Source organism: Thunnus albacares, chromosome 5, assembly GCF_914725855.1.
Source record: "Thunnus albacares chromosome 5, fThuAlb1.1, whole genome shotgun sequence".
NCBI classification, from domain to species: Eukaryota; Metazoa; Chordata; class Actinopteri; order Scombriformes; family Scombridae; genus Thunnus; species Thunnus albacares.
The window spans coordinates 12735046-12760382 of NC_058110.1; the positions used below are offsets into that span (position 1 = coordinate 12735046).

At 40.0% G+C, this 25337-nt stretch overlaps 1 protein-coding gene across 1 annotated transcript in view; it reads right to left on the minus strand.

Annotated features, from left to right (window-relative positions):
* The window catches only part of cacna1db (calcium channel, voltage-dependent, L type, alpha 1D subunit, b), a 94461-nt gene that overhangs the window by 7082 nt on the left and 62042 nt on the right, over positions 1-25337 (minus strand). The window contains exons 22-47 of the mRNA XM_044351905.1: positions 22831-22937; positions 22438-22525; positions 22178-22285; positions 21974-22026; positions 21713-21859; positions 21206-21407; positions 20698-20856; positions 20154-20264; positions 18897-18980; positions 15959-16087; positions 15260-15325; positions 14979-15070; positions 14698-14857; positions 14439-14566; positions 14216-14312; positions 13986-14088; positions 12607-12708; positions 8140-8276; positions 6552-6668; positions 5415-5869; positions 3518-3544; positions 3081-3221; positions 2684-2841; positions 2213-2325; positions 1987-2121; positions 973-1158 (exon numbers count right to left, since the gene is read on the minus strand). Coding sequence (XP_044207840.1) covers positions 973-1158; positions 1987-2121; positions 2213-2325; positions 2684-2841; positions 3081-3221; positions 3518-3544; positions 5415-5869; positions 6552-6668; positions 8140-8276; positions 12607-12708; positions 13986-14088; positions 14216-14312; positions 14439-14566; positions 14698-14857; positions 14979-15070; positions 15260-15325; positions 15959-16087; positions 18897-18980; positions 20154-20264; positions 20698-20856; positions 21206-21407; positions 21713-21859; positions 21974-22026; positions 22178-22285; positions 22438-22525; positions 22831-22937 — 3405 coding nt within the window. The remainder of the gene's footprint in view (positions 1-972; positions 1159-1986; positions 2122-2212; positions 2326-2683; positions 2842-3080; positions 3222-3517; positions 3545-5414; positions 5870-6551; positions 6669-8139; positions 8277-12606; positions 12709-13985; positions 14089-14215; positions 14313-14438; positions 14567-14697; positions 14858-14978; positions 15071-15259; positions 15326-15958; positions 16088-18896; positions 18981-20153; positions 20265-20697; positions 20857-21205; positions 21408-21712; positions 21860-21973; positions 22027-22177; positions 22286-22437; positions 22526-22830; positions 22938-25337) is intronic.

Sequence of the window (25337 nt, forward strand, 5' to 3'; positions counted from 1 at the left end):
CTGAATTCATCTTACTGTCAGACTCTGGCACACCTCAGGCTATCTGTGTGTACATGTATCATTTATGTTGAGTTGTAATGATCAGTCAGTTTGTTGATTAGTTTACAGAAAATTGATGAGTTGTAATTTTGATAGTCCAATAATTGCTTTGTCTGTCACCAAAATACCAAACATTTGCTAGTTTCAGCTTCAGATTCTCTTAAAATCTGCAATAACTGATTTTTTTTGGGCCACTTATTCAAACCTTTTAAGCCGATATGATGAACTTGTTTGCAAACTTGCATAGTTACATAACCAGCAAATACAGAGCAACAGTACTGAGCAGGTAGTTTATCAGAGTGGTTTATCAGAGTTTTTTTTTTGTTTGTTTTTTCGCTGAAAACAGCCATCTGCTACGCCTGGAAACAACCCTGCTGACAGCTATGAGAGGGAACCAAAACAAACCCGCAACAATGAGCTGACAGATGCTATCATGCTTTGTGAGTGGAAGGAAGCTGCAGAGTTGGGTGACAATTCACCTTTGGTTCATCATTATACATACACAGTATGACAGGAGTCATGATGTGATCCATTGCTGATATAAAAATATTGATTATAGCAGCTTTAATATCATTATAAAATGAATGATTCTGGTTTTTTTGTTGTCGATAAAAGTATAAAATGTTCGAATGAAACTTTTGCATATTGCATTTTCTTTATTTGTAACATTTCATAGATTAAACCAGTGGTTCTCAAAGTGGGGTCTGGGGACCCCCAGGGTTCCTTGAGGGGTTTCCAGGGGGTAAACTAAACTATTGATCAGAAATATAAATAGATTATAGTACATGATAACTGTGATTTTAGCATTCAGTGTAAACACTGTTCGATCTCCACACACATCAGTGAAATGTTTCTCAAATGTGGGTCTACAGTTCTATACTTTGAGGGTCCATGTGATTAAAAAACTCAACAGAGCCACTGTGTGTTACTCACAGCCTCTACCAGACTGTTGGCGCTGCCTCTCTTCTGCAGGAGGTGCGAGCAGCTCTCTGCAGGTAACTGCAAACGTGATGGAGACTGGCTGCGGCTGGGAGCTCCATCCTGGCTGTCTGTATACCATAGACTCCTCTTCACTGCTCCAGGGATGCTGCTGACGCTGCCAGGGCTGCGCCAGTCCACCTAAGTACACACACACATACAGACACACTCAGGGGCATACATTTTCAAACTACATGGTAGCACTGACTGAGACAGATTTGTTGATTCTAATGACATTAAATCATTTATTAATGTCAAAAGTTTGATTGGAGCATCAACAGTAATGAACGACATGTATTTTCGCTTCTACAATAATCTTTTCTGTCCTTACACATTTTTTCTTAGTAGGAAAATAATTAAGAAAAATGATAGTAAGCCAGTTGAATTTTTGATATTTCTTTTGTCTTCATTGTTTTTTAATTTTATCTTACTAAATCTAATTACTACTGATTCAATTCAATTCAATTTCATTTATATAGTGCCAAACATAATGAAAGTTATCCCAGGGCACTTTTCACATAGAACAGGTCTAGACTGTACTCTTACTTAATTTACAGAGAAACAGTCATTCCCCCATGAGCAAGCATTTGGAAACCGCTGCAATGAAAAACTCCCCTCTGACGGTAAAAAAACCTCTGGCCATCTGCCTTGACTGGTTGGGTGGACAAATATTGACACATTTTCCCAGAGCAGCTTGACCCAGTTACAAATGACTCAAATATGAGTGTAGTTCCATTTATGGCAGCACTACAGTCAAGTTTTGGAAATTCATTAAAAAATATCTGGTCACTAAAATTTAGGCTCATTTGAGAAGAATCACTTTGACTTTTCAAACCTGCAAAGATCATTTAAAACTAGTAGTAGTAGTATAGTAGTGCAGAGACTAGTTTGTTCAAATTTCACCAATGTCGCTGTGAACAATCTTTAGACTTGGACAAGTACTGTCTTTGATCACACAGGGAACCAGACCTGTATGAGCGGTGTGTAGCAGGGTGAGCAGTCATGGGGGATGGGGGAGGCCGGAGGTGTGGCCCAGGATCGCAGCGACCGTGTAGGGGACAGACGATGAATTCTGCTGGCATCCAGACCGGCCACCGCCATTACCTGAAGTTAGTGATAAAAGGTCATGATGATGAAAAGGAATCAATATGTCCCAAGTTGTGTGTGTGTGTGTGTGTGTTGTGTGTTGGTGTACCTGTTGCTGTACCAGGTGTAGCGGAAGAGCTGTGCAGGATGGAGAAGGGGGAGTGTCATCCTGACTACTTCTTCTGCGAAGACACTCAAAACTGAATGTTGGTCTGTTGGAAGCTGAGAGGACAGACAATAACTCTGGTTATGTACTGAATAATACAGAGTTATTCATGATTAACATTCATCATAAATGTCTGTCAGATGTGACTCTGAGGCTTTAGCTGGATTGGGATGAAACACATGATAGTGACAACATATATGGTACACAGTAATAGCACAAACATTATATTCAGTAAAATATTCATGAAATATTACTACTGTATTATTACAACAAACAATCTGAGTGACAATAACACAACTATGTTAGTTCAATATTCTGCAGTCATTTTGAATCAGTCCAGGTTATCGACATGTGGAATAAAACACTAAAAAATATAATAAAACAAACTACAGTTGTTTTTCTGTGGCGTCCCACCTTGAGGTGACGGTAAAAACCATCTCCTAGGTGACCGCCTGCCATCTTGGTAAATCGGCTGTTGGTCATCGTCATAGTAACCATCAAGCTGATGGCTGCCCCTGGAAACCTCGAGGTCAAAGTCTCCCTCTGCATCATGGCGGTCCTTGTTGGACAACCTGTCAAACAAAATGATGAAAAATGAAGTGTATTTTTCCTTATTTTATTTCAATTAATTATTTCATCAAGATGTAACTCGCTCTTATACAATAATACAGAGATTTATGGTAAAAATAACTTATTCACAACTAGCAAACCAATACAATGTTATTATATTATCACTCTTGGTGAGCATGTTGCTAGGGATGCACCTGTTTCACACATGAAAATGATACATTTGCTGTTGCGGCCACAGTACCTGTCCCTCGTGAGCATGATGTCGTCTTCATGAAACTCCTCCCCGCTGTAGTACTCTGCTGAGCCTCGCTCCTCATCGCTGTCGCCGCCCCCTGGCTCCTCTCGACGAATGGTGGGGTAGAGTCCCCCGCCACTTTCTGACCTGCATCCAAACGTCAAAGATACAATAAGTCATACTGTAGCTAGATTGACCAGTGCAATGATTAAACTGTCTGTTGAATTAAGTGCAGTAAAGTATAAACACTGATTTATTGTAAAATCATGACTTCACAGATTTGCATTTCCCCAATGCTCATATGCTGTCATCACATGTAATGAAACTGACACTATTTGTCTGTTTTTTATTTGCAAATAAGAAACTATAATGTGACACAGCCGCCACCAAAGACAGCATTTTGTGAAATGAAGCTCTGTGAAGTCGTAACATCATGCACATACCTAATGTAGGCCTCATAGTAGCGTGTCCTGCTCCGAGGAGAGAAGGGGGTCAGTCAGACAGACAGGATTTTTTGGAACAGGAGGGCAGGAAAGGAAGACGAGGAGAGAGGTTGCGTGCAGTGACAAAGGACAAGAGGACACAAATTCAACATTGATTTTTGCACAGGCAGGGAAGTGGTTCCAATCAAAACAGCAAGGTCTGCAAATTATCCAGAGCAACCGCGACATTGTTTCTGGAAAGGGAAGTTACCTAATTAAGTTTTTTTTCTCCATGCTGTGAGCACAATGTACCAAATTCCATTCACCTGCATTGTATTGGGGCGGCAACAGAAATTTCAAAGGCTGATCAGACTTGTTTTTTGACTTTGCAAAATTGGCTCAGCACATGAAACAGAAGCTATATCGCTAGACAGTAAGAAAATATGTTTCCTTGTGATTTGGGTGGACTGACCCTTTAAGATACTGTAGCTGAGACATTTTTATTAAGTGTAAAGGCAGCTGCCAAGTGATTTAAAAACCAAATAATTTATATTGGCACTTTACAGGCCTAGTGTCCCAAAGCATAAAGGGAGCAACAGGGACAATATCACACGGCCACTTATTAATAGCTTTTTATATTAAGTCATGTTTATTTGTTTAGCCTATGAAGACAAGGAAAAACTTTGTTAAAACCTTAACACATAAAGAAAATGAGTGAAAACCTACTGATGGGGCTCAAATTTTGAGACACTGAATCTCTAAAGTACCAACTGAAAATAAACGTTTAACTTTTTCTCCTGATTTGAGCTCATATCTGCTTGTTGATGAAATGTCATATTAATATAATGAGGCTGCACAAGTCATGTATAATAACACTCACAGTGGAAATATGGGTACATACTGTAGGAGGAGTTTTGGGTGACTTTGACATTTTAGATCAAACACTACAGTAATAAAAAAAATATTATCTGCATCTGGTAAATGTAAATTATCTTTGGCACAGGAAACGAAACCCATGTAAGTGTCCTTTTGCAGTCAACTGTGTGGGCAGAGATGAATTCAGTTGAGAAAATACAGTTTGTCCGTCAACAGGATGATGAACAGTGAGACCTGATCACGCTGAACGGGAGACTCAGAAGTAGTTTCAGAAGGTTTTCGTCTGGCAATCAACTGGTTAATAGATACTGCAGTAGGATATGACTTAAATAAATATCAGTACGTTAATATGAATATTTTTCTAATATCACTATATTAAGGATCCCAACCACCCGAATAAAGGCCTTTTCTCCCTGCTGCGGCCGGCCTGCGGCCCACCCCCTCATCAGCTGACCAACAAAAAATTAATTGGCAACTGGCATTTTCATAATTGATTAATTATTTAAATATATATTTTAAAGCAAAAATGACCAAAATTCACTGGTTTCTCTCTTCTATGAGAGAAAATTCAATAACTTTGGGTTTTGGACAGATGGTTGCACAAAACAAGCAGTTTGCATGTTGTACTCCAGGAAACTATGATGGACATATTTTTACTATTTTGTGACATTTTATAGACTGAATTATTAATGGAGAAAATAATCAGCTGATTAATCAATTACTAAAATAATTGTTAATTGCAGCTAATCCAATACAATTCATGAAAAGTCAATAAACACTTATACTGAATTATCCTACAATGCAAAACACAAACATACTTTAATTCATGAATCATTGAACTTTTGATGTCAGTTTTGAATCATTAGCAAAAACAGGAGCATCAAATATTAGATTAAGCATCTGTAGCTATAAAATAATACATTCTTGTGGCTGCATTGGTTTATACCTTTAACAAAAGGTCCCCATCCCACCCCCCCAAACCCCATGCTGGTTATAAGTTTAATTAGTGTCTTAACAGGAAAACACGTCTCAATCAACTGACCTTGTGGAGTGTGACTTCCAAGGCCTGTCATGCAGGCCTTTGCTGTAAGTGGACACCGGTGATCCAGTTTTGGCGGAGGATGGGCGGTCTCGCCTTAACAAACACTTCTGCTGCCTCCCGTTGGTCATGGAGAGAAGTGAGGGCACATTGGCATTGTTGAGGTTGGCATTGGAGGGTATTGGCGATTGGTGGCAAGTGGAATTACAGTGAGGGTAATTATACGGATGAGGGGTGTGATAATGATGATTATACTGGATGGGTGAAGAGTTCATATCTGTCTCCCCTCCTCTGTCGCTGTCGCTGGCTCTCCCGCTAGTTTGGATGGGTTCAATCGAGGCACTGCAGGAAAAGGGCAGGATCTGTAGCGGCCGCTGAGTGACCGTAGTCGGGTGAGAGGAGCCTTGCTGATCTGCACTGACATGGTTGACATGGTTCCCAAAGAGACCGCCATTACGCTGCAGAGAGACACCAGAGACCAATGAGGACTGAGACAAAACACCATAATAAACACAGCAAGATGCTGAAAGTAGAACTCACAAAGATGCTGGTCAAAACTAAAAACCCGACAACTTTAACCAATACACATCATTTTAAACAATTCTCCAATAAATGAATAAATGTTGGTTCATTTAAAGTAGTTCACAACTTTTTTCATCTTAGATAATCCCACATCCCCATCAGATGACCTCAAATACCCTGTCATCAACACACTTGTCATGTTTTCAAAATGTGTCCATTTAAATAGATTTTAAACTGCTTATTTGACACCATTAATTATATAAAGCTGGATGTTGTTTAAATTTTTTCATACAAGGCATAGAGGTCCCTGTTCAGCCTTGTCTTTTCCTCCTTTTTTTCAGTAGGTTTGATGGAGTTTACATTTGTACCAGTTCCAGTTGTAGAGAAAAAAACCCAAAAAAATACAAATAAACATAACCTGTGAAATGAAACCAAGGATTTATCTCATCTGACCCTTCAGTCTGTACTGAAAAGAGTTAATGCTAAAAGGCTGTTTTCACATTTATTTGCTGAAGTTGGACAGTTTGTCTATGTCATCTACAATCAGAGTTTAAGGCGTGAACCTGCGTGCATGATTTGATTAAAAGATGTCTGAAGGTGATCTAAAAGGATGTTTACCCTGTAGATTTCCTCTTCTTCCTCTCCATTAGCATCTACTAGCCCCTCGTCCTGCAGGTCACATGATATGGCTCGACGAATCTCTGGTCCAATGTCATGCAGCGTACGCAGGCCGGCCTGCAAAGACAGCAGCTGTAATACCAAGCCTATCAGTAAATATTTGTTTTTTCAAGTGCCAACATGTCTCTCTTGCAGATCCCCTCACACAACAGTAATTACAGAGATAAATGCGGTTAACCTGCTTTTAAAGGTAGTCAGGTCTTAAATCTGGAGGTTTTCTACTCGGTGGAGCATGGAAGCTAAACTAACAATAACAATTGCATCTCCGTGTTTAAATTGGGCAAGAAGACCTGAAAGGTCAAGAAGTTTCATATGATGAAAGAAAGTCTGAGATTTACTTTGGTCCAAACCCACTGAGAGATTTATAGACAAGCAGAAGTATTTATAAAGGGTTGTTTCACCCAAATTACAAAAATGGTAATTTGGGTTTTATTTGTCCAGGTTACTCTGTTACTCTGGATAATCCACAAGATACACTGTCAAAAGTTCTACTTCTTTGGTAGAAAGTAGTTCAATGAAATCTATTGGCTGTGTCCTCTGGATTCATTCAGTAATTACTTTTTAATCACCTCAGTGTACACTTCCAATACAAAAATTTACACAAAATATAAATTACAATCTGTAAAAACATAATACACATGTCTGTTAGAAACTCCCTGCAGTCCCGGGACTAAATCATCCCCTTTTAGCAGACTGTGGATAATAGTTGTAAAACTAACTTTCCCAGAATGCACTCCTCCTTTACCTTGTTTATTACCTAATTCAGCTCCTGACGCAGTTAGTGTGTCCTCACTCGGTAGAGCAGTAGCGAGCTCAGTAAATACCTGTCCCCTTCTTAAAACACAGCTGGTCTACCATAAATTATCCACAGTAACAGTGACATATTTTTGCAGTAAGAGCTGCTGCTCTTGGATGTCTTAATGTGTTTTTGCAGGAGCACCACAAAAGGAATTCTGTTCACCTTCATCGTAGCGGGGTGCAGGCAGACATATCTGAGACAGAATGTCTCAAAACCCAGAGAAATAAAACCAAAATATCTGCACAGCTTGATATGAAGCCTTGAAATGACCTATGACGTAGGGTAAATATATTCAATGATGCTCTGCAGGCCAGTGCAAATACCTCAGACTTGTGTAATGCATTTAGTTTGTTTTTGTTAGATCTCAGCAATAGACATCTTAATAAGTATTACAGTGTTGCAACCTCTGTTTCTCTTGTTTGGGAATGAATCATCTGATATTCACTGTGTTTTCATGATGACTACGGGCTGACTTTTTTTAATGTGTTATTAAAATTTTGATGCAATTTCATGATTAAATGATTCATGATTAGATGGTTTTCATAGAAAGAGTTGATACGAGTGCAGAGTTTCAGCCTTTCTCCTGTATTTATTCTGTATCTAGATGAAAGTAACATAAGTAGTAAAATAAGTTACATCCAATCACTGATTTGTTCAATGCTCTGGTGGAGTAAATCTGTGAAATTGAACTACTACAGACACAAGCATGATACTCTGCATTTAACTCACCTGTAGAGCCATGGTGGTGTTCAGCCTCTCCCATGAGCGCCTGCCCACAAGACCTTGCTCTTTGCGCCTCTTGAACTTCCTGAAGTAGTCCTGTATCAGGAAGGTGGCATAGAACTTCCCCACTGTTACCTCGTCATCTGAGTGAACAGACCAGACACACCAAAGCCTCCCGAATCAACACCAAAGTACCTAAATGCCTCAACACAGAAATCCTGTATGTATTCATACACACAATTAAAACAAACACCAATAACCAATACTATCTCACCCTCTAAAAGAACACAAAAACATCTTCCCACATCAAAACAAATCAGAAGTATCAAAACGGTAACCTCTCAAGAGAAAAACATCACAGTGGTGAAGTACCACCACTGCAGATGGTTGTATGAAAAGACAATATCTTGACATTGAAATCAAATAACTCTGCATCATTAAAATTTGATATCCAGCCTTTAAAAAGAATACCAAAGCTAGTTCATGAAATGTCATAAACACTAACTGCTTGGGCGCCATGAAAACTGTTAATTCTAGGAAACACTATTTTAAGGAAACACTATTTCAAGGAAACACTATTTCAAGGAAACACTGTTTCAAGGGAATCACAACAGTAACCACACAGTAAGTAAACTGAATTTCTCAGTACACATCATAAAACCTGTGGTCTTCCTGACTTAACTGAAAGTTATGTTATCGTCCATTGCACTGTATCCTGAGATGTGGCTTTATCGACACAGAGGAAAACATTGCTAAATTCCCTTTCAATTTGAACTTTGAACAAAAACAAAGGGTTTGATAAACCTTAGTCTTGGCACTGTCTAAGTGTGTTCAGGTGCTGTGATGACAGAGCTGAACATTAAAAGTCTGCAGGAATCTGCAAATGACATTTACATACACATGCAACTGTGTGCAGCAGGTTTTAACCCGACAATAAGATAATATCTTCACCTGCAGCTCCAATCTTGTTTCATCTATAAAAGCACATGTATGTGGTTATGAAGCACTCCTCTCACACACACACACAAAAAAAAAACACTGGTATACACACACGTAACCCTGACCCACAAGTTACTATTACAGAAATTATAGCTGCATTGAAATCTGAGGAAACAGAAACATATAACTGTGTCTCGGTTACTGCAGCACAGACCACTGCTTCGTCATATAGTGACTAATTACAACTATAATTACTAATTTACTACATTAAACATTTACCACTAAAGAGACAGATGAGCAGAGGTGCTTTATATCTGTGATTGCAGAAAAACACGATCTGTGGCGAGAAGCACATGCAGGGAGGCAGCAGAGTTCAGAGAAGCAGCAGAGAGGGTCGGAGCTACAAAGTCCCTCTCAAGGGAGAACACCGAAACTACATTTAGCCATAGGGGAAACTGTGACTACATATCTGTCATGCAAGGAGGCTTATAAGCATCGGTCTGATTCACTCAGATAAGTGAGTTGCTGAAGCAGACTGGGGAGGGACACTACAGAAGAAAAAAAATGAGGCTGCATCGTGGAATGTGGGGAAATGTGGGTCTTTACTTTTATCACAAACTTTAGCTTGAGATGAATCGAGTAAAGGTGGCGAATGTCAATGGGATGGATGCTTTAAGATGGAAGCATCACTGCCTCCCATGGTTGAAAAACGGTGTTGGGCCTGTATTGATGATGATCCATCTTAGAGCAACTACCACATTTCCCCACAACATCCGACGCAGCCAGTGAGAAACTACAAAGGGCTCTGTTCAGAAAGAAAACCACTGAATTTACCTTTCTGTCATGACCAAAGCCATTTTCAAGGTCTAAAATTACACTGTTTGTCTAAATAAGGACTTAAAATGCATTACATGATTAACTATTTACTACACTACAAGAAAGAAATGTTTGAAAAGACTGGACAGCTGTCTTACAAAGTCTTTGTCCGTATGATACTGGATAAAGCCTGGTGTATGTTGATAACAAACTTTAGTTTGGATTTTCATTAATTATATACAGAAAGTGTTTGAGTTGACATAAAACCAGAAACATCTAAGGATTCACTTGATAAGATAGTAAAAAAAAAAAAAAATGTATGCATCAACCTGCCATGTCTGTCAGATCAATGTATGTTTGGTTCTCTTTATGGGCAGAGCCTGGTGAAGTTTTTGAAAGAGAGGTATCAGTAGTTTCATGCCACCAGACTAAAACAGAACTGCCCCAGAGAGCTCAGGGCGGCAGAAAGAGAAGAGAAGAAGGCCAGCGACTGACTGAGCACTCTATTGATAGCAGAGCAAGCTGTGGAAGAGAGAGGCTTGGCAGAAAATATTCAAAAGAGAGAGAGAGAGACAGAGGTGCAGGGACTTAGCAGACTAACGACACAGACTAACACACAAAGACATGCAGTTGAATATGGTTTGACAAAATAAGTCACAGCAGTGCTGAAGTGTAGTAAGCAGAGTCAGACACAACTAGAGGAAGATCTGTGTTCATGCTTGACTGAGGGGACGTTCACAATAAGCCAGTTTGGAGCATTAAGTCTTTTACTGTTGTCTATTTGTTTTGTTTTTGTGATCTTTGTTTTGTCTGAGATCAGAAAAGTGACCACCCCAAATGACTCAACGACCTGCATATTTATGGGTAGGAGGAGGAAGAAGTAGATGTTGGCATCTGATAATGTCTGGAAAGTTTGAGAACCATAAAATAGAACAGACCACAAACCACAGTTTGAACTCATATACAGTGATTTTTGATACTTGACTGGTATGACCAATGGCTACACACTTGGCTGAAGTGCAATTACTGGCATATCTCAGCTTGGCAATCATTTTGAAACTCCTTTATCTCGACATGCTGATAATTGATGCATGCAAACAGTTGTTCAAGGAGTTCAAGGAAATGCACAGTTCATCTTAGAATTGTTATTTGTTACGTGCATAATGTCAGTCAGTCAGTTTTTGCTAAAGCTGTTTATAAAAATGTTTGTAAAACTAGTTTAAGAAAGAAGTCTCAGCACAGACAGAAAACTGCACATGTACATGCACTTGGCCTGTATCAGTAGCAAAACATAAAAAGGATACAACATATATAAAACATCAGCATTTTATGAAATCTCTCTACACTGTTTCAGGATGTTCTGATCTGAATAAGATTTAATCAGTATGACAGAGTGAGTGTGAGCTAGAGGAGGAGAGAGGTCCAACCAACAGTCAGATTAATGATAAACAAAACCAGTGATTCTAAAAGAAACTGGCTGAGACAGATAAGGGGTGTTTCTGTGAACTGAGGTGGAACTACAAGGAAGAGTCTGGTCCTCGGTCGCGTTTTGCTGGTTGTGGTCAGCAAGTGGGTGTCAGTGCTTCAGAGCAAAGCAAAAACAAGATACTCAAGGCCTCTCATGGATTAACCCCCAAACCTAGATTTTGCGCACTAAACATTTCCACTCTGTAAATTTGAAATGTGGTTTTGTACAATATGTAAATATCTCCTCCATAGTGAGCAGCAGTAGTCAGCTTGGATTCATGTTTTCAATTCATTTTTTTCAACTTCTTAATGGAAAATAATGAACCACTAAAGGCCCTCTTTCAAGTTTAGGATGCGTTTGATACCCAAAAGACAAAATCTGAGTATCAAATTAGAGTATAACTTTAACTCTCTCACTCCATCTCTGACACCATAATGATTTGATCACAACAACAAAATGTATTTGAAACAAAATATCACAGATCGGCTTGTCTTCCATCTAAGTTTGACATGATTCCTGTCTGACACACAGAATATAGTGGGTAAAACAGAGAGAGAGTGTATCCAGAAGAGTGAAAATAATCAGCAAAGCAAATGTAACCGACTTCATTTCAGTTCAATTTATGGGGATAATAAAGTCGCATTCAAAAGCATGTCCATTGTTTGACATCCTTCCTCCCTCTATTTATACACATGCAGTCTGCAGTATTTCTGTCAATACAAATAATGTATTAACAGATGTAAATTAATTTTACATAATATTAAGATCTCATGCTTGATATCCCTTCTGTTATGTATGCAAATGTTCCAAAATCAGCAGCATATCTGGTCTTCAACCAGTCTATTCACCTGCTCTTTCTCTCATTCAACCTTGTGGCACTTTGTGTCAGGTGGAACATGGAGCTTTTTGTATGCAGCACTTATTCTCTTCTCTTCTCTTGAGCTACTTTGACTTGGATTTGACCTCACTTGTATGTTGATTTGGAAAAAAAAACATCATAAATGCTATCAGCAGGAAGCTGTGTTCCCCTATACTGTCGGTCTCATGTTAATTCTTGTGAAAATAGAAATGAGAAGTAGCGTGTTTTCAAATCAAGCGAGAGAATGGTGCAGAGGGAGCGAGAGAGACAGACACCGTCATTCACAGAACTGTGAATGACGGTGTCTGTGTCTCTCTCTCCCAAATGAGAGAGACACAGACACCGTCAAATGATCATCACGTGTTCCTGCTTGTGTTTAATGACCACTGACCGCCTGCAGGGGGCACCACTTGGTCCAGCAGCTTCATGCTGGTCCTTTTCCAGATCTTCTTGATCACAGCTCTCAGCTCCTCATTGGCTTGCTCCAGGTTACCTTGGAAATGGCAGAAAATGTGAAGAATGTAAGGTATTTTTTGGCAAAAGTGTCAAGTAGCTGCTGAATATGTTGGTGAATTAAGTGGTTCATAGCAGAAAGTATTAATTGTATCTCTCTCACACATACACAGTTATCAATACACTGAAAATATGCCAAAGACAAATCAACAATAACATAAAACATTAAAATACAAATACATAACTAGAGAGAAAGTAATAAATCCAAATCCAACTGAGCAGGAAACACTCCCAGTCAACATGAAATAGAGTTTAAAAGTAAATTATCTGAATCAGTTGAATAAACTAAATACTTTTGATGCCATATTATGCATAAATGAAATGTTCTGGCTTTTATGTCAACTTAGCCGAGCAGTGGGTGCTGGAGAGAAACCACTTATTGAACATCTATAGTTCCCTCTTGTGGCAAAATGCTAAATGAGTTTATGGACTTTCTGACTAGGAAGAGTTCAAGACATTAACATAGTTTGTAAATAAGGAACTATTCTATTAAAGTCACAGTAGCATGACGTGACATACATTTAAATGCATGAGCTCTGTCCGATGATCTCTGTCAGAGTAAATCATTTAGAAGTGTTGGCTTGCAGATTTCTGGACATAAGTAATTGATGTCTTGGTATGTTTGGTTTCATTTTATAGGATTCATGCCTACACTGATTGATGAATTTGCTCTGTTTGTTTCCATAAACTTTAATTTAATTAACCTTCATAAAAGGCATATTTTATATGCTGAATATTCATTTCAGTTTATGTTTTTGTGTCCTTATGGTGATGAATAATGCTTACTAGACAAAGTATTAAAGCAGCTCTGTTCATGAATATGGGAATAATAACTGATTAAAGGTGAAAAAATGACCAAATATCAAACACATGGCCTCATGCAAGAACAACTCATGAACAGATTTGTTCTTAAGTTGCATGTACAAGTAATTTAAGAGAATTTGTGGCACCTCATGCTCTTAGAATTTTCGCTTAGTTACGGACGAAATTTGAGAGATCTCCAGATGTCTGGACTGATAACTCAAGTAGCTTTTATACCTGGAAGCTGCGGTACACACAATAGGACAGGCACCTACTGTATATACCCGTACTCCATCTTCTTACCTTGTGGTCAAAGTACTTCATAGTACTGTTTTATACTACAAATCCCTCGTCTTTACTGTACAGAGTGGGAATGCACAGACCAAATAGCCACAATCCATATGAATATAACAGACAATTTTGAATATCTCTGATGGACAGAAGGTGCAGACTCACCTTCTGTTTTAATCTTGAGAGCGGTGCGGACCAGAGCAAACAGGGTGGCATTAAACATGACAGTCCCATCACTGTTCAGGGGCATGTTCATCGCCACCAGACGCTGCAATCACATGCAGAAATGTCAAAGATGTACAAAAGGTTTCATGTATTTTTGTCATCCTCAAGATTTACCACAACTTCAATTCATGCGTTTCTCTCTCTGTATAAGTATGAGCATGGAAACCTACCTTGCAGGCCACTCTGTGGGGACAGAGCTTGCCGAAGCCCAGTGGAGGCTGGATCCTCCTCAGCAGAGTCACCACATCAAGGTGCTTTATCCTGCCCCTGACAACAACACACAATCAAATCAAAGACATGATACCACTGAGCACTGGCTTCACTACTTCCACAGTTACACTGATAATTCAAGAAAAACTGTTACTGTCTCCAAAATGAGTCCTGAGTACTCACTTGGCTTCAGGGTCATATTCAGACCAGATCCTTTTAAACTCATCCAGGTGATGTGGTCCAAGAATGGACCAATCACGGGTCAGATAGTCAAAGTTATCCATGATGACAGCTACAAACAGGTTGATGATCTGAAACCAGGACATGCAGCACATTTTTTTTTAGCATTTTTTGTTGTATTTCATTGTATACAGGAATGTGCATGCAGTCTGTGTCCAAACATTACTGCTGCTGAATTCAGCTGAATTCGTCTAAAGATTACCAGAAAAGCACAGAGCATATAGAAGCTGATGAAGTAGATGACAGCAAAGCCACTGCCGCAGGTTCTTTCCTCTCCGGGGTTGTAGTCGGACTCCAAATCACAGAGCTTTCCTGGCAGACAGGCCAGCATGATCTCCTGCCAGGCCTCACCAGTGGCACACCTAACATTCAACAACAACCAGGAAACATTAATACAGAAGCAGAATGAGAGTTTTTTTGCACATCAACGTATGACTCTTAGTTACTTATAATCGGCAATTCAAGTTACACAAACACACAGACCTGAAGAGCATCAGGACAGCTTGAGGAAAGGTTTGGAAGTTGTTGTTGCGGTTGATTTGTGTCCCATCCACCATGGCTATTTTCCCAAACACCTAAAAGTGGATAAAAGTGTCATACAGAGAATCAACCAGCCTGCTCTCAGATACCGCCTAAAAAAACTACAAAACAAGGGGTTACAAGATGATATCAGTCACTGGAGGCAACATATATCTTGCAGGGTGTCTTTCAGGTTCCAGTCGTACTCTGATCACATTTGATTATAAAAATATTTTACACTTTACCTGCATTCCAATTACAGCATAGATGAAGAACAACATGGCTATCAGAAGTGCAACATAGGGAAGAGCCTGGTTGGGAAAAAAAGAGAAAAGAGTAAGACACTGTAACAAAACCCTGCAATCTACAGTCGTGAATTTCAGTGATGCACATTGTCATCTACTAGTTACCAACCAAACAGCAGTTGCAAAATAACCACTCAAACTTCTGTGCTTTTATGCAATTTAAAATGGTGTAACTTGGTTCACTGGTACAACTTGACTACTGACTTAGAAGGCCCCTCACATAAAAAATGAATATGGATCAGTTTTTGACACAATGCATGGTTAACCAATGATGCACTATGTTGGCCAATCAAATACATGATTATCACTTGTAACGTTTTAGTTATAAAATGTTGCCTCATAGTATCAGAAACTGATGTAGAGATGGAAACATGTATTTTTCAAACAGGATTGTTTTTATTTCATCCTCTCACTGACGCAGCACCTGGTGTTTTTTTCAATGTAGTGCTATTTTCTTAAAAAGACAAATGGGCTGAATATATTATACATTGGTGAAAATATGTGAAACTACGTATTAACTCATAAGCCAACTACCCTGCAGCTGTTTTTAGAAGTTAACGCTCCAAGTGTCTCTTATCTGTTTTATAATACTGCAGATTCAAGAAGGATGTGTATTAGCTGCCTATCTCACAGTCTCACCTGAAAGGACTTGATGAAGGTCCACAGCAGAGTCCTGATGCCCTCCCCTCTGCTCAGCAGTTTGACCAATCGCATCACTCTGAACAGGCGGAAGAAGGTGATGGAGATGCGAGCGCTGTCCTCCGTGTTCTGAAGGGCAGGAGACAGAGAGCGATTAAGGGATGAAGAAACTAAAGATGTAATATCCAAACACAGACGGCAGTCATTCTTACATGCGTTCTTTCAACCAGTCATGTGTTCAACTTACAAACAACATAAAAATAAATGAAAATCGTTATGAAGAAATCTTCCTATTTGTGATCTTTCTGCGTCTTTGCAATGACAACAATCAACGTGCATGCAGAGTAGCAGTGTCTTAAACACCATGCCATGAACAGACCTGGGGGATTTACACATACAGTACATTTAATTCTGACTGATAAACAGGCAACAGACACAATCTGCAGTCTAAAGACAAACAAACCAAAAGACAAACTGTGAACGACTGTTTACAATTGAGTCAAACACCAAGATGGATCTTTTACAGTACAATCACACAAGACCTTTGACAAGAAGTGTAAATTCAAAGCAGTGCATTGACTATATGACGTTGGTAGTCTGATTGCAAACATTTGGTCAAGCTATGCTGTAATGAAGAAATGAGACAAAAGACCACACAGCGCGTTAGCTGTTCCTCCGTCTCATGCCATGCACCAAGACAGGACAAGATCTAAACAAAACAAAATGTCAGCTCAACCATGAAACTGGGGGCCAAAATGCAACAAACCAGGCGGTTTCAAAACAAGACTTTGACAAACATTGAGAGTTCGATCACAAACCCTCACACTTGACTGAAAAAGTGAGACCAGAAGTTCTGACAGAAAGCATCTCAATGTTTTCATCAGTTAAGTGAGCGACAGAGAGCGACAACAAAAAGATCTTGATGCTTTTAAATGGGTAAAAAGGGTAAGGGGACATAGATGGAGGAGGAGGAGGGGCTTCTTCTTACCCCTGGTTCCACTATCACCTTGACGACAGGAATGGCTGCCGACTTGAAACCAAAAGCCTAAAGTTAATCCGAGTTACACAAACCAGCTGTACAGCACCAAACCGTTCACGAGTCAATGCTGCTGCAAACGTCATCACACATCATTATTACCTTTCATTCATTCAACATCTAATTACATTTTTAAAAAATCACTCAGAAGCTCCATCACTTAAAAAAAAATCCCCACAGCATTACAATTTATACCACAAACAAAAACAACATCAGCGTGAAGCCTCTCATGCAAAAGCTTTACCTAATGTTCTCAGCAGACATGAGATGCAGGCATACAACGCTAATGGAAAATGAACTTCAGCAGATAAAGAGTTTATCTGTTGACATTCACCATGAGGGGGAAGCACTGATACACATCCTTAGAGGAAAATACTGATACTGTTTTGTTTTATCATTACTATCATCTACATAAAATTACCCCAAATACATTTTTATGCGATTCATGCTGGATGTAATTAAATATCTGAAACACTTTTTCCACTGTTTTTAAATTATATTACTTTTCAATATCAAACCTGATTTGCAACACGTTTCTTTGTGAGATTTTGTTTTGGAAGAGACTTTCATCACTTCCTGTTGCTGTATGACAATTACTGACTGATTAATTACTGACTTTTTGACTAAAACAAATCAAGGTGCTGTGAATTATTGTGATGGTTGATCAAGGTCGAGGAAGTTTCAAGTTGTTTTTGTTGTGTATGAAAATGAATGGGGTAATGGAGTGTCGAGTTGTCTTCCACAGTTTTATTGCTACAACCGGATCACACTTGCAAATGCGGATCCCCCAGTTTGCTAGGCTGAAGAGATACTGTATGACGTTCAGTGTTGATATTTGTACATACAGCTGCGTGCATCACAAACATCCCGTATTCGTCACACTATTAGGTTTCTTTTAATTAATTTACCATCTCTCTGGGGAGTTTCTCTCGGTCTCCTGAGAATTAAAAGTTGAAAGCCGAATCGTTATCTGCCTTAACTTTCCTTCTCTGCCTCTGTCTAATGAGCAGTAAAGCTACAGTGACTGAGCCCCACCGCTCACCTTTGATGGTACCTGTTGGGAACATTTTCACACAGGAAGCTGAGAGCACAAAGTCCTACATACTGCTTTTGGCAATAAAGGCAAATCTTAATCTTAAAACACTGGTTCAATACAGCAGCCACTGTACATGAAGTGCTGACATCTCAGGTTATATTTACTTTTTTCCTCTAACTCATAATATCCAGGCTCTCTGCATGCAACATTTATTTTATACATTACATCATATCCTAGAGTTTGATCAATGAAGGTTTACAGTGTGCTCTCTCATTCAAACATCCATTCAAAACAAGTGACCAAAAGGACAAACATACACTTTCACACGGACCACCCTGCAGCTAACATGGGGTCAGTGTTAAGAGCAGACCTGCACACAGAGTGGTTTCGCAGTAGCAGGACGGCAGATTCAAAGAGTTTACAAGCAGAGGAATTTCTACATGCAAGATTTTTACATGGGATAATTGAGTTGCATTCAAAAACAATTCAAACATTTTATTTTTACTGTCTCTGTTATCAATTATTTTTTGTAATCCAGGAGGATAAAGCATTTTGAGGTATATAATCTGGACAGAATTGCAAGAAATGCTGATAAAATCTCGAAATCTTAAAAATCTTACCATAGATATCATTTGCACACCACTAAACGTGTGAAAGTCTCCTTTTACCCTTTTTTCTGTTCAGTTAAAAATGATTTAGTCATCATAACATAATAATCAAATAAAACTGTGGCTAGTTGCTAGCATTTATTTAAACATTAAAAAAAATGTTGTGATCTTGAACGCAACTCTGATGCTAAAGCAAGGTCCTCCTGCTGGGAGCGTCACAGGAAGACAGGTGTGTATGTGTGATAAATGACTACTTACATTGATCTCAGTGATGGCAATGTCAACCACGCTACCCACAACAATTAAGGCATCAAACGTGTTCCATGCATCAGCAAAATAGTTCTGCAAGCACAAGCAACAAAGACACACAGAAAAGAAGAAAGAGAGAGACAACAGAGCGAGAAAGAAAAGAAAGAAGAAGAAGAAGAGGTAAAAAAAAGAAGAATTATGAAAGATAGAAGAGAACATCAAAAGGTTGTGATTTGATATAACAGTGAGGTTGAAAGTCAAATCCTTCCTGCCACTGAGCCTGTGAGAGTATAACTTTTTATATATAATATATAATGACAAATTTTTAGAAATACCCATCTGAAAACTTAGAACTCGTTGTCATTAATCTTGAATTTTGAAAGTAATTGTTACTCTCACTGATACAGTAGCAGACTCAAAGAAATGGCCACCATAGACTTAAAGCAATTTAACAAAATCTAATCAGTGTGGACTCATGGCTCAATGCATACAGTATGTTTAATACTGTTGAGTTGTAGACGCATATAACTGATGGAAATTGTTCCAGCCCAGTTGGTCTATGGTGCCCATCAACCATTAAGTCCACACCAGATTCAACAGATTTGCTTCATGAGCAGAAATTGGATCAAGCCAACCTTAAGAGATAATAGAAAATTAAGAGAGGAAGGAAGGGAAGGAGGAGAGACGTGAAGGAAGGGAAAAAAAGGAGAGTGGCAGCAGCAGTGGGAGAGCCGGAAGAGGGAATGACAGAGTTGTACATACTGACGTCTTTCTACCTGGCTGAGTATGATGTCGATTACACTGCCAATCACCACCAAAGCATCGAAGACATTCCAGGCGTCTCCGACATAGTCCTGAATATGGCAGCATGTACAGCCAGCAGGAGGAGGGAGAAAGGCAGGAGAGGAGGGGGATGCAGGAAAGTGTAAGAGGTAGAGAGGTTACGGTGACAGGAGTAATGGAGGGTGAGGGTAAGGAGAAAATGGAAGAGGTGTCGCAGTCAGTGGGGGAAGAGCCCCACAGTGAGAGGCATCAAGAGGAACCAGAGGGGAGGTAAGAGGGACAGGAAGAGTGTATGAGGGCTGGGTTAAAAGGAGAAGGGGAAGGCTATCAGACAAGAACCATTGTTGGGATAAAATGTAAGGGGAGGTCTAAAAGGAAAACTGAGCAAACCGTAGTGGCAGTTTTGCTTATATTTGCATATTATTTGCTTAAATATTGCAAATACTGCAATATCTGCAAATTTCTACAAACAAAGAGACTTACTCTGGGTTTGAAGGCGATGAGCTTGAGGATCATCTCCACAGTGAAAACCCCGGTGAAGACCATGTTTAGGATGTCCATGGCGTAGTTAAACAGATGAGACTGACCATGGTGCTGGAAAGAGACAGACAGCCAGACTAAGCAGAGATATTAAACAAACATTTATCATTGATACATGTGTATTAAGTACATCTATATTAAGTAGTACACAATATAATAGGAAGTGTTGAATTTATTCAGTTATACTGTACTATTAACTCCAATGAAGAGGAAAATGCCCCAAAACATCTTAAAATAACTGCTGCCATGAAATTCTCAACAAGCACCGAAATATTACCAACAATATTATGTTTTAAATATCTAATCTCCATGTGGTGTATATAATCAAACTAATGTTTTCCTGGTAATATGCAGTAATGGGTATCATGAACTTAAGCTAGATGGGTAAAACTGATTTATGATCCATTGTACCATTAAATGAATGAAGGTAGATTCACCAGCTAGTTTACATCAATTTTAGCTGAAGGACTGAATGAAGAGTGCTTACCTGTATGGCCAGACACAAGGTGTTGAGGATGATTAGGACAAACATGACATACTCAAAGCCAGTGGAGTTGACCACATACCAGAACTTGTACTGGTACGGGTTTTTGGGGATGTAGCGCCGCAGAGGGCGGGCCTTAAGAGCGTACTCCACACACTGACGCTGCAGTGATGGTGAGGTTGGGTGGTGGCAAATAGAGAAACAGACAGAGACACAAACAGATTAACAAGTGCAAAATGTTGTCTTATGTAAAAGATGCAAGCACTCTTTAGACCTATCAGTAATAAGATACAGGAGATATTTCATCACATTTGAGCACAAATCCATTTGGATCAGGTCAGTCTTTATTCATTTTTTAAAGCAGAAAAATGAAATTGATGAAATGGTGCATTGTTAATTAGCTAGATCCAGTTGTTTGGGATCAACAAATCTCCTTTTACATGTTCTTCTGTTCTACTAAACTTAAAATGTTCAACCCATCACACTCACAAACGCAACAGGCTGCTCCTACCTGGTTCTTGTCCAGCTCACAGTTCTTGTACTCTTTCTCTCCCTGCTCCTGGAAGGTGACAATAACGAAACCGACAAAGATGTTCATCATGAAGAAGGCGATGATGATGATGTAGATGATGAAGAAGATGGAGATTTCAACGCGGTAGTTGTAGATGGGACCCATGTTCTCTCTGTTAGAGTCAATGGCCTTGTACAACAGACTAAGGAAAAAAAACAGAAAGTCAAGACACTGAACAGGTAATTATTGATAGCAACTCTAACTGAACAAATTTGGTTACTTAATAGTACATGATGGACTTTAAGTCTTACAAATACAAATGCATGCTTAAGCAAAAATTCATACACACAAAGTGGTCAATTTATAGACAAAATAGGTGATATCTCTTTACTTTTGGTTACTGAAAATGGTGACAATAGAGAATTCTTCATTTAGACAGAAAAAAGGTGAATAATTATCAAACATTAAGTGAATCCAGAGTCCTACCAAACTCAAAGCAGTACTCACGTGGGCCATCCCTCAAAGGTGGAGACGGTAAAGAGAGCCATCATGGCCATGAGGACGTTGTCAAAGTTGAACTCACTGTTGTACCAGATCCTTTCCTTCACCATGGGCAGCGCAGTGTCTCCGTTGTTGTAGAGAATATAGGTACCTCTGTGATTTATAGATGAAATTTTAACCACATATATATGCATAAGCATAAACTCAGAGACACTCATGCAGGCCAACGTCTGAAGCTGGAAACTGTGAAGACATAAAAGAACTTACTTGCACTCCTCTGGGCTGGACTTTGCCTCATCTGTGCATCGATAAAATTTCCCCTGTGTAAGAAAACAACAAAGAAAGTCAGAGATGCATTTAGTTTTAGACCCTCAACTTCTGTACAACAAGTTACTGTTTCAAACAAGCAGAGTCAGAGTTTGTTTTGTGACCACACTACACTCTTTCCCTCTCACCATCTCTTCACTGTACCTTAAAGAGCTGTACTCCGATACAAGCGAACATGAACTGCAGCAGCGTGGTGACGATCATGATGTTGCCAATGGTCCTAATGGCAACAAACACGCACTGGACCACATGCTGCAAAGGAGTTACACACTGTTAGTAGGAGTACACAGTACTGTATCAGAGGCATGCATGCACAAATATACTTCAGGACTTATTCACATGGAGAACTACGCACACATACAGTAGATACACACTGCTCCATGTTGTACTATTGTCATTCTGACCTTGAGTCCCTTGGCTCTGTTGATGGCCCTGAGCGGACGGAGGACTCTCAAAACACGGAGAATCTTCACCACTGAGATAGCAGAAGATCTATGGAAGATAAGAAGATAAGGATAAGCAGATTCAGCTAGGTAATGTATGTGACAGAGGTGTTACCATTAAACATCTTTGTGATGTTCAAGGCCTTAACTAATACTCATCTGCTGACAGCTCATTGCCTGTCATTCATTACAGATTATGGTTTAAAGGACTAGTGTGTAAGATTTAGTGGCATCTAGCGGTGAAGTTGAACCAACAGAATAACCGACTTAACCATCCATCCAGCCCCTCCACCACAAATACAACACAATTGCTCAGCCAAGACATTGAAAAAACAATGAATGAGTGATACATACTGAATGCCAAAGGAGACCAGAGACACACCAACAACCAGCAGGTCTAATAGGTTGAAGTAGTTTCTGCAGAAAGCTCCTTTATGTAGGAATGCTCCAAACGCTGTCATCTGGACAGGAGAGAGAAAACAATCAGGACTAAGGAAGATGCCATCATAAACACAAGCACTTACAGTACAGTGGGACAGCCCCAGTTCAGGCTGAAATTGGATTTAAATGACTGTTTAGTGGACTGATATGTAAAACTATTTACAGCGTCAATTTTCAAAAGTGTGTGTAACCAAAGATTTTTGTTGTATTTTGTATTTCTACTTGAAGGTCATGCATTTCAGGGTTGATTGCATTCTGCATTTTATGAGTGTTCATAACAACAATGCAGAACTTAATTTGGTTTGCAGTTTCCTTGTTGGTTTTTGAAATAAATCCATCTCCCCCATCCTGTTTATTATGGGTATGAACCTCCTAATATCATCAGTAGAAGGCGTAACCTGTGGCTTCATGCGAGAGTTGGGGATCGCCCAGCTGGCACTATGAAGGCACTTGGACAACAACACAATAACAACCGTGTCACATGTCCAAGCAAAATGTGTACTGGAAACCCCCTCATTTAAGGCCAGCAAGTCCATGAGTATGGTGTATCGGGAAGGGCACCAACAAGTTCAGCCTCCAAGTTCAGGGTGAGGTCATCCACTGAGGACAACCCAACAAAGTGCTTAGGAAAGTGGTTTAATGTATCACTGACAGATGGAGCCATTGCACCAATGCTGTGAAGCAGATCGATGAATGGCTGAAGAGGATCGACAAATCCGGACTCTGGACCCAGTAAATTTAAGACAGACCTGGCTGTACCAGCATGGCGTTCTTCCCAGGCTTCTTTGGCTCTTCACAGTTTATGAGTTCCCCATGACCTGTAGAGGGCATCGAGAGGAAAATCAACAAGCACCTGCAGAGATGGTTGGGAATTCCCCCAAGTTTCTCTTTAGTGGGCCTTTACATCTGATCTGGGCAAGTACAGCTCCCCCTGTCATCAGTTGTGGAGGAATACAAGGTGGCAAAATGCAGAATTTTATTAAGCCCGAGAGACTCCAACGATGACCTGGTAAAGCAAGCAGCTGTCACAACCAGATATGGGGTAAGCGGGCAGCCAGTGCAGCCATAGAGTAGGCAGTGAGTTCCCTGAAGCTGCAAGACATCATCAGCAACCCCTGCATCAGGCAGCAAGGCCTTGATTCTGAACACTTCCAGTGGTGGGGAAACACAAGTGCATGGTCCAGGCAGAGGTATGGACCCATGAGGAGGAGAAGCGAATGTCAAAGGCAGTGGAACAAGGGTCCCAGGGTGCATGGACAAAATGGGATCTGCCCAAGCGCAAGATCTCCTGGGCAGAGCTGTGGAGACTGGAGCCCTTCCATGTTTCCTTCCTCCTGCCATCCATGTATGACACCCTTCCTTTGCCATCACAACTGCACACATGGGGGCTGAGAAAGGACCCACATTGCAAGCTCTGTGTGGGTGTAAAGCATGTCTAACTCAAGGATGGTAGAAGTGGCGCCATGATAAGGTGCTTCTGTCTCTTACTGACACAATAGAGCGGGAGAGATGCAAGAAGAGGTCAGCTGGCTTGAACTTGAAGAAGGTCATCACCTTCATCAAGTAGGGAGCCTGGCCTTTCTTAACTAAAAGACCAAAGCCCAATCTGCTGCAAACTGCCAGGTTCTGGGATTTGAGGGTCGACGTGGGAAGGAGGCTGCAGTTCTCGGAGGTGGTGAACACAACTCACTCCACTCAGACATTGTATTGTGGTCAACCAAAGACCGGAAAATGATTCTGGTTTAGCTGACAGTGCCGTGGGAGGAGGGATGTCAGGAGACCCATGAGAGAAAGGCCTTGTACCAGCCCTTAGTTCAGGAGTGTAAGGACAAGGGATGGCAGGCATGGTTGTTTGCCACTGAGATCAGCTGCAGAGGTTTACCAGCCAAATCAACAGGTAGTTGTTGTCAGCTCTAGGCCTGGACAAAAGGAGCAAGAAACAAGCAGCTCGTAGGATGAGGGAGGAGGCAGAACAAGCCTCTTGCTGGATATGGAGTAGGCTGGGGAGGGAAGCTGGAAGCCAGGAGCAGATAGGCAGTGATTTGGACACCAACTGGAGAGTGTCGAAACACTCAGTGAAGGTTGGGTACCACCTGATGACATCTGCTCCTGGCTGAAGGCTACGGTTACCTCATAAGGTAACTGGAGAATGCACCTAAACAGGTGTTTGTCACAAGTAATGATAATTATGTTTCTTAGAGCAGGCACAGTTGAAAAGCAGTATCTCAGAAACAAACTTGTTAACAGATTGGTACTTGTAATATTGTGTAAGCAACAATAGTGTCATGCAATTCAATTTTTCTATTTTTAAAATTCTAAATAAAAAAATATTCATTCACATACAATAGGAACTTAAAAGCAGACATATACATATGCAGTACTGCACACACACATACACATAAATAGACAGATCATAAAAA